Source organism: Mizuhopecten yessoensis, unplaced genomic scaffold (assembly GCF_002113885.1).
Source record: "Mizuhopecten yessoensis strain PY_sf001 unplaced genomic scaffold, ASM211388v2 scaffold11171, whole genome shotgun sequence".
NCBI lineage: Eukaryota > Metazoa > Mollusca > Bivalvia > Pectinida > Pectinidae > Mizuhopecten > Mizuhopecten yessoensis.
In genome coordinates, this window is record NW_018408915.1 from 1,172,687 (window position 1) to 1,183,500 (window position 10,814).

The 10,814-nt window shown below is 36.4% G+C and overlaps 1 protein-coding gene across 9 annotated transcripts in view; it reads left to right on the forward strand.

Moving 5' to 3' along the window:
- Window positions 1-7,630: 7,630 nt before the first annotated feature.
- LOC110467332 (calcium-activated potassium channel subunit alpha-1-like) overlaps window positions 7,631-10,814 on the forward strand; it is a 106,643-nt gene continuing 103,459 nt past the window's right edge. For all 9 annotated transcript variants that reach the window (XM_021524432.1, XM_021524434.1, XM_021524435.1 and 6 more), the window contains exon 1: window positions 7,631-8,888. In XM_021524432.1, coding sequence (XP_021380107.1) covers window positions 8,562-8,888 — 327 coding nt within the window. In that variant the 5' untranslated portion in view covers window positions 7,631-8,561. The remainder of the gene's footprint in view (window positions 8,889-10,814) is intronic.

Consider the following 10,814-nt stretch of genomic DNA (forward strand, 5'->3'; position numbering starts at 1 on the left):
GTTGTACCCAAACACAAAACGGAAAAATTCAATTGCTCTTTTAAATATAATGGACCGACACTTTGGAACAATTTGCCAACCAATCTGTCTCTAAATGCCAATCACTAAACTGTTTTAAGTTCGAGTGCAAAAAAATCTCAATGTAATCTATAAAGACAAGTGTAAAGAAAATTAAACATCTGCACCCCCTTTCCCTCCTGAAATATCTATCTGCTGTAGTACCTGGAATTTGACACACGTGTATCTAAATGAAGTTTTAGAATTTAATCTTAATTACTATTCCTAATGCCCTAATCAACACTTTGGTATTAACTCACGCTACATTAGCGTATATTCTGTAATTTTTTACCCTTTGTCACAATGTCATGTATGTATATTAGACGCATTATGCGTTTCTTAAATCTTCTAAAATGCATTGCATGATATTTAGCCAACTTTTTATTTTCCAATACACGTGTGACATATTTTATAAGCCTGTGTGATATCACATACCAATATATCTGTGATATGTATTACGTAGTTTTGTTATTGGATACAGGATGCAAGAGTATGTTTTTTTTTGGTTTTTTTTGTTTGTTTTTTGTTTTGTTTTTTGTTTTAAAGATAATACAATGTTTTATTACCTGTGATATGTTACTTAATTTCTTATGTATGTACGTGTATGTCATATCCATGTTGTAAATATTGTACATTTTATGTCGACCACATGTGAGACGAGTCATTGACTCAATGTGTTATCGAATTTAAATAAAGTCTTTTATTATTATTATTTATTATTATTATTAAGGAGTTATCGCTTCAATATTAATGCTATTGTAACTGATATAGCAAACATTTCTTCCAAATTAGATGATGCATGGATTGCAGTTTCTTAACAGAGAAAAGATGATTTTAAAAAGTAAAGAAACAGTTTTGTTGTAAAAGAAAATTTATTCGAAACACCCTGAATGTAAAACATCAGACAATAATAGTATAGAGCGGTTGTTTATACGGCGCCAAAAGAACGTGGATCGTAGGATCGTGACGTCACAGAAGGTGAATTGGATCCGCCTACTTCCGGAGACGTGGAGACGTGAGTCATGGGAGAGCCACGTAGTCCTATGAGACAAATTAATATGACGTGTGGACCCGCCTACTTGCGGAAACGTTGAGATGTGAGTCATGGGAGAGCCACGTAGTCCTATGAGTCATATAGACTGTCACACAATTAATACGTTGACGTTTGATAATTCTGACGAAATTACAAACGGAATGATGACGTCAGAGAAAGGCCTTGTCATTGCATGGGTGGGGAATCATCGTGAACGGATCATTGGTCCGTGAAATAACAAACGAAATGATGACGTCACAGAAGCTGAATATATTGGAATCGCCTACTTATACGACGCCAAAAGACCAAAGATCGGGGATTGTGACTTAAGTTGATGGACAAAGACAGGATGGTATGTCAATTTGGTCTTCGAAAACAATCCGAAACGGCGTTCTTCTATGACAAAATATAAACTCAAGGCCAATACTAACAGACTGCAACAGGAACTTTAGTGACATCCAGAAAAATGATATTTATTGTGAACCATAACAAAACCAGTGTAACTCGGTTAATCCTGCCGTGTGGGTAGGGCAGTGACGATGTCAAGCAAAGTGAAAATGTTTCAATCAGAATATATATCAAAAATATCAAACAAGGAAGTCATCAGGACATCCGTTACATTATTTCAGCTGAAACCTCTCAGATAGAAAGCTTTGCGGTCTGTTCGTCAAAAGAAAACATCTATCGAGAAATTCCTAGAACAGTATCTGGAGTTAGGACAACTCTAACATATGAAAACCATTATCAGGAGGGCCTGGTATGTTTATACCGAGGAATATAAAAATACCAGCCATTGAATTGAAGTTGTCTTTATTCAGATGTTTAATCTGTGCTTAAGGTTGAGGTCAAGATTACAGTTTCTAAATATAGATCATGGGAGTACGCTCATTATCTCGGAATCCAAATGTTCTTGAAATTTTACATGATGTATAATAGAAATTGATGAAAAGAGTGATATTGCTATGACAACTCGATCAACATACCTGTACATGTAATAAACAAAAGTTATCATGTATCCAAATGTATTATTGAAATATATAGCATCGATAAAAATTGTTTATGTCACTCCTTCACAATATAAACAGCATTTCATGGTTACGAAATTACCGATATTGCATTCCAACATCACGTATGATTGTGCAACCACCAGACTTATATTAATAATATATTTCAGCGTAATAATACCACAGGATATGATGGGGGAAATATAGAACAATTCTATGCCAATTTCATTGCTTTCGTTTGTCATGTCAATCAAGAGTAACCATGTGGAACAAGTCTGCCCAATTAAATGACAATCATTAGAAGATTGGAATCAATATATTTTCATTTGAACAAATATGCACGAGTTGGGATTTGGAAATAGGCACCCTTAAATAATACAACACAAATGCTCATTGACATACGTAAGATAAAAATACAAATTTGAATGAAGATAATGTATGATCTCGTGCGTTGTCTGGGTCTCAAACTGACCATCTGCGGCACCAAACCATTACTTTCCGACCATTTCAACCTCCTGGTAAGTTTTACACTTCGTAACATTCAATAACATGGTATCGTCGGAACAGTACAAATCGCAAATTGATTAAAAGTATTATATGTAAAAGTACATACAAATCTAATATTCTGGGCTAAAACATCACCAAATGAAACACTCACGTTGGAAAGCGTCAACATTTGACCAAACGAAACCATCAAATTAAAACGTGTGACCACTACACCAACATTTAGCCATCACATTGGGAAGTTTGACCACTACATCAAATATAAAAGTCAAATTGGAAAGTTTGACCACTACACCAAATATAACCATTACAATTGAAAGTTTGACCATTACATCAAATATGACTATAACAATGGAAAGTTTGACCATTACATCAAATATTACTATTACAATGGAAAGTTTGACCATTACATCAAATATAACTATTACAATGGAATGTTTGACAATTATATCAAATATAACTATTACAATGGAATGTTTGACCATAACATCAAATATAACTATTACAATGGAATGTATGACCATTACATCAAATATAACTATTACAATGAAAAGTTTGACCATTACACCACATATAACTATTACAATGGAATGTTTGACCATTACATCAAATATAACTATTACAATGGAAAGTTTGACCATTACATCTAATATAACTATTACAATGGAAAGTTTGACCATTGCATCAAATATAACTATTACAATGGAATGTTTGACCATTACATCAAATATAACTATTACAATGGAAAGTTTGACCATTACATCAAATATAACTATTACAATGGAATGTTTGACCAATACATCAAATATAACTATTACAATGGAAAGTTTGACCATTGCATCAAATATAACTATTACAATGGAAAGGTTGACCATTGCATCAAATATAAGTATTACAATGGAAAGTTTGATCATTACATCAAATATAACTATTGCAATGGAAAGTTTGACCATTACATCTAATATAACTATTACAATGGAATGTTTGACCATTACAACAAATATAACTACCACATAATGTCCGATGTACTTATTATGTAGGCAATATCTGTATATTTTCAAACAATACAAACAATAAAATTTAATTTGTATGTAATTTACTACATATGTTATATATTTTAAACATCCGAAGTCATTGGTAACGGTCAGATGCGTGGTGTTATACCATTTCAATGAAGTATTTAAGTGTGTCGGTTGAAATAACGCAGTCAATCAGACACACTCGGTGTTTCCTTTTAGGGGATGTGATTTTAGATTCTGCTGAAGTGGGTTTAACTTTTCCTGTTTTGCTTATCTTATTTACGTCCTGTTTATTTTCTATCTGAGTCTTCGGTCCTCCATAGATATCTATAACTTCAATCATGTCATGTGACAATTAGTTTTATGCACTCGTGTTTATACTCCTACACATGTACATTTCTGTATACTGCTGCACAATGAACGGAAACGTGTGATAAGTACATTGCAATATATATAACTATTAACAATGACTATTGAGTTATGAATTATGTATATTGAAATAAATTGGCGTGACCTGTTACACACATTACAGATGTAAAAATGAAAGAAATATGTGATACACCTGTATTCAAAATCTTTCATTTTCAGACATAACAAATATGCGAAAAAAATCTTCTTCTTTTTTTTTTTTTTTTTTAAATATGTATAATTTTACCTACAAAATTGACACGAAAGCTCTCTAGAGAAAATAAGGCTAGTTATTTTTTTTAGTATAAACAGCCTAAGCCCCTTAATTAATTAATATTGAGACAGGTGTTATTCATCTAAATTAGTGAACTTGAGGTTAAGTACCGGTATCCTAGAAGTTGAATCATAGCTTATTCCAGAATATGTGTGCATACAAAATAATGTGTAAAAGAATTGATCGAAGGGTATTTTGTATATGCAATGGACAGTAATACGGAAGATATACATTTCATTTCTCAACAAACGCTGCGCTGTATTGTGATAATACATATGATACTATCAAATTCGTACTACTGGTCAAAGAATCAGTGTATGATAATGTATATCCAGGAATGGTGACCGGATATTTAAGACGACAACATATCTTTATTCTTATAATATGAGCTACCATTTCCTAATAAAAGGCGAATGGCGATATACACATATCGTTGTTAATCAATTTCGACCTTCGTTTTGTATATAAATATATATATTGAGGGGGGATAGATGTCAGTAATCAAGATGAAATGTAATGAGGATGAAATCGTGAGAGTTCTTCAATTCCTGATCGACGGTATTTCTAGCAGACTGTTGGTATTCCCATTTCATATAAAACAAAATGAATTAAGGAAATTTTCAGGACAGATAAAAAGAAACCTTGTCAGTTCCTTAATTTTATTTTCATACATAACGAAGATGTGCAGTCTTTAAACAAATAACGATTCGATCGTGAAGGTTTCTTTTCTTGACAGCTTCATCCCTGCTTCCCTCACCTAGTTTGAAGCCCAGCTGCGTAATCTCAGACCTACTTACAGCAACATATTGAAGACGACGGTTAAGTTTTATGGCCCTTACCTCGGAATCCGAAAGTCTAACCTTTTTTAAATTTGAGATGGTTATACAAGGTGATATGTACAAGTGCAATAGGGATTTAAAAAGTGCTTAAGGTTGAGGTCAAGATTAGTTTCTAAATATAGATCATGGGGGTACGTTCATTATCTTGGAATCCAAATGTTCTTCTTAAAATGTTACATGGTGATACACTGTAATATGTAGATGTGCATTAGGGGTTTAATTCGTTCGTAAGGTCAAGGTCACTGTTACTAAAATAGCCCGGGTGGTTGTGCCTTATCTCGGAATCAAAAAGTCTCATCTTTCTGAAATTTTACATTGTGATACAATGTGATGTTTAAATGTACACTAGGCAGGCATTTAAACATTTGCAAAGGTCAATGTCAGGGGGGGGGGGGTTACAGTCCTTAGTTCGGACAGACATTTTACACATTTGTCATGGTGATACACTGTGATATGCAGATGTGCAATAGGGGTTTTAAAAGTTTTTAAGGTCAAGGTAATTGTTACTTAAAAAAATCAGATTCTGTGCTCAAATACAGTTTCATGTTAAGTGTAAGAAGTGATCAATCCATAAAAAGTCACATTTTATCAATAATTTGGAAGCATTGTGGTTTGGAAGAAATGTGGAGAGATGTACATGCACAGCCATATTCCGTTTTCAATATTTCCATTGGACTATTTTATTTTGACACACATTAACTGTGTGACACAAGTTGCTAATTAAATTGTGAATCGAAAGGCTTCAAGACCGCCGGAACGCCACGGTATAATCTTTGCACAAAGGATGTACGCCTCGAGTAGATCGTATACTGTATTATCTCGAAAAACATCTTTCGATTTGATTTAATCCTAACAGAGATAAATAATGAATACAAAAAACATTCTTCGATAAAGAAATATTAATTATCATTTAACTTAATTGATTTTTTTGTGCATGTTGTCAAAAATATTTCATAAAAAAGACAGGTCCATTTTATTGCATGCGAACCCGATGATCTAATGACCAGAACCACACGAATCTCACGGACCAACGGTCCGTTAATGAAAGAACGGACAACACAAGCATTTACTTAAGAGTCGGATAGAGAACTTTGACAAATTATAAGGCCAAGAAAGATATGTAACTTATTTCGTGCATCATGACTTGGTTCAGACCACGTGCTTCACAAAAACACTAGAAATCGGGAATGGTGATCCCCACCCCCGAAACAGACCTGGATCCGCCCCTGTAATAGGTACATATTGGATCATTTTTACACAAGTTAAACAGTTCCACGCAAAGCGAATGTTATCCTAAACCTATCTACCTTTTTTCACAAAGCGAGTGATTTCCAGACAAGTTCTGAAAATCATTGATTCATCTTATGTAAAATTAAATAATTTTAAAGAACTCAATGAGTCAAATTGTTTGATTATTTGACTCGTGACTCGCAGGTACATAAAACACTGCCTTAATCATGTTTTTAATGATCCGTCAGTGGTATTTTCAGACGTTGGTAAAAATTGATGAGAAGTTCGAAAGGTTTACAAGATCGAGTATATGTATAGCGCTTTTGTCTCATTGATTAATTTGAATTTAAACTTCAACCTTAATTTAAATTCAAACTGTTTCCAAAAGGCTTTTATCATTAGCCACTCCGATTAATACAAATTATAATTAAGATGAAAGTCAGAAGACATTCACGTGCCTTCACGAATACGTCTCTGACTGTACCTTTAAAATTTGGTAAATACATACAAAAATATCAAAAACGAATCACACTGCATCACACGAAACAGGAGAGTGTAGGCGGATTAAAGGGAGGAAACTCGTACGTTCATCGCATGTAGCTTCGTATGGCCCGGCTAAGCCGTTTTCACCCGATAAACTCATTTGGGACAGAGTCGTCCGTAATACTGGACGATTGACCGCTATCTAACAATTAATTATAGATTTTGTCGTCATCTAGTTGTGATGACGTTATACTTGAGCCATTCGCTTATCGGCAAATTCACATAACCAGTGGTTGTAAAATAAATATAATTATTGAATATGGTACATTTATAGTTTTTGGTGCTTTTTGACTTAATTCATTTAAGGTAAACAATTACTGAATGTAACGTTCCTTGAAAACAATTTCATGGACACATTCTAAGTACGGCACCTAATTATGGTACTTCAATTGAATAACCATTTGATTTAAAGTGAAACAAACTATGTAAATATTGGTCAAATCTAAATATTTATCAACAGTAAATTCCACGTATTTACCACCGAGGCTGGTTCTAGTGCGTAACTATAATTGACTAGTTTTTGCTACTTAATTTACCGATAGAGACATGCACACAGAAAATATTCGGTACACAACACAGCTAACAACTCTATCATTATTACCTGACAGTAAGAACGAGTCTTAGAGACGAACAATATATATATATAAATAGAAACCCGGGGCTACATATGTATGCTCTAACAGCGCCGTAAGCTTTATAGCGGGGGGTATATACGTGTGTGTATACCTACAGACTCGGGAGGGGCACTTACTTCTACACATACTGTGCATAGCGATGTTGTTTACTCTGTGTATGTACGTGTGTGCCGCTCCGGACGGGGAAATCTGTTCTATTAGCCTTTGATGTGCTTCAAATATATACTTAACGTTCAGCACTAGAATCGGTCAGACATATTCTGTAAGTTCGTGTTACATTTGTGATGGGTTTTTTATTCTACGTCTCGGCAGTTCCGAGAATTTATACATAGTAGTGATGTTAGTCTGTTGATGGTGCTTACGGTCTGGTATCGAGCAGGTCTCTCGTGCGCGCGGATCGAAGCCTCGTATCGATCTTTGGCCTCCCGGTGTCACACAATATACCCCAGCGCTTGCTGTTGTCAGCGCTCGACATTAATATTCATGAAAATCGCTTTTCAGTTACGGAAAAGGGTGATTACAAAAGAACTGAACAACAGAGGCGCAGTAACTACAGCCGCTGAAGCAGTTAGAAGAGGTGTGTTGTGATCATGAGCCCCGTTGTCAGTGATGAACCGGTGTTGCTTTCCACACGGGTGCTTGTTCGGGAAAGCGTGAAGCTCGGGGAATAACCAACTAGGCATGTGGAGTCAACGAAGGCCGTATTCACTATTTACATGCAAATAGACCTCCTGCAGGTGTCACAGGCATATCGTGTATTTGGATGTACGCTATAGCAACGACATTTGGAACAGAACGGCACCGCTGCCAAGATGAAGGATCACGAGATAGCACCACGCGATGAACGGCGTTGACAGTCTTCTAGTTGTTAACAGAAATCTCGGCCAACTATTCCACTGTTGTCGTGAGGCAACCACTCTCCCGGAATATTGTGTTTAAGATAATATTTATTGTGTTGATTTATAAGTATGTCTATGTGTGTTATGAGTGATTTGGATTAAGCTTGACCATCGCAATGTCTGCAAACAACACTACGCTTGCTGGTCCCCAGTGTTTGGACGAACGACGCTGGTACACTTTTCTAGCGTCCAGTCTCGTCACGTTCGGTTTCGGTTTATACATCATTGTATGCTATAGAGTATTGTTGTTCTTTTTCTGTCGAGGACGGAAAAATGGCGGTGCTGCTAAAGTTTCAAATCACACTGGGCCGGTTCCGGTCCCCGGGGCGAAGAACGTGCCAGGTTTTATGAAAACCCCCGACCCTGAAATTGGATGGATGACGGAAGCGAAAGACTGGGCTGGGGAGCTGATCTCGGGGCAAACGACGACAGGGCGAATACTAGTAAGTGTAGAGACAATCTCTAATGACAATGTTGACATTTTTTGATAATTAAATAGCGCCCACTTATTGCATGTGTGGCCTAAGTTTTCCCCCAGTTACTGAAGTACATGTATATTATGTCATTTTGAGAACAGTTTTGCAAAGCGTAGTTAGCTTAACGAAAGCAAAATGTAAAATCAGGTTTGTTTATTTACAAAACAAGAAAAAGAAAAAAAAACCTCATCACTTAAACTACGTTCATAAATTGAAGATAAAAAAATTAATGTGTATACTATAAGAATACTGTTTTGAATATTTCCAAAAATCACATTTTGAAAATTTGCTTTACCGACCAGTTAAGCTAACCAGTCTGTGAACAACCGGGACCAGTATCTCGTTTCTTAGTATTGGTCAATGTAAGCGAGTCTTCTATGTTATGTACATTTCTATTGCATGGGTAGCTTTATAAAATAACAATGTATATATTATACTTGCATAAAGATTTGAAATATGCAATTCCTAATTTTTACCTAGCATAAGGAATACATAGTTATATCTTTGTTGCACCGACCGCTTCATAACCACGCACTAAAGCTTTTAGATTTGTTACATATACTGGGAATAGTTTTTTATAGAAGAAAACCTCGTTGTACTGTCGCCATATTTTGCCATGACGTTATGAAGGGATTTGGTGATATACCAAGGGAGACTTATGAAGGAATTGATAAGAAAAATAGAAAGAGACATTGATACATTTTGGCCGGTAAACGAGGTTGCAAATGAAACAAGGGAAATTTAATCGAGGTTTTACGGTTTTGCATAATAGTATATTTCGCTTACCATACTTCTCATAAATAAGAATAAATAATGAGCTTTTTAAATTATTTGTATGCGTGCGTTGAGGTGGTGAATATTCGGTTTCTATGACATCCTTTGTAGTTAAAGGCAGGTAAAGAACTGGATTTTTAATGCAATAAATACAGGTATACTGGTTTACCTGTTACATAACTTGACGTGATAATATTACGACATGATTATGTGCAGGGTACGGCTCGATGTAAAGTAGTTGAAAGATGTATGAAAACCCGCCTACAACGCTCTGGTTAAGCCAGATTATTTTATGATTTGGTCTTAAAACAACGCCTTGTTGTAACCAGGTTACCATCATATTCAGTTAGTCGTAAAGCGTCGCCTTGTTGTAGCCCAACTTTCATCTGGTTCTAAAACAACGCCCTGACATAATCCTATCATTTGGTCCTAAAACATCGCCATTGTGTTGCTCAGTATAATCGCATGATCTATAGTGTTAAGTGTATGGGCCATATGCACGGGAGTACTTCAGACCGTTAATTTAAGACACGAGTACCTTACCTGGCTGGACAGGAGATGAGCGGTAAAGTTACATTCTAGACATTATCGATGTTTCTGTGGTTACTGAGGGGTTACGTGAACCGAGTGTATCTGGTAATGCTACACCAGCAAATACATGTCTTCCTCGCTACCTTCTCCGTTCCATCCACTGCCCCCTCCTCGTTACCTTCTCCGTTCCATCCACTGCCCATCCTCGTTACCTTCTCCGTTCCATCCACTGCCCCCTCCTCGTTACCTTTTCCGTTCCATCCACTGCCCCCTCCTCGTTACATTCTCCGTTCCATCCACTGCCCCCTCGTTACTTTCTCCGTTCCATCCACTGCCCCCTCCTCGTTGCCTTTTCCGTTCCATCCGCTGCCCCCTCTTCGTTACTTTCTCCGTTCCATCCACTGCCCCCTCCTCGTTACCTTCTCCGTTCCATCCACTGCCCATCCTCGTTACCTTCTCCGTTCCATCCACTGCCCCCTCCTCGTTACCTTTTCCGTTCCATCCACTGCCCCCTCCTCGTTACATTCTCCGTTCCATCCACTGCCCCCTCGTTACTTTCTCCGTTCCATCCACTGCCCCCTCCTCGTT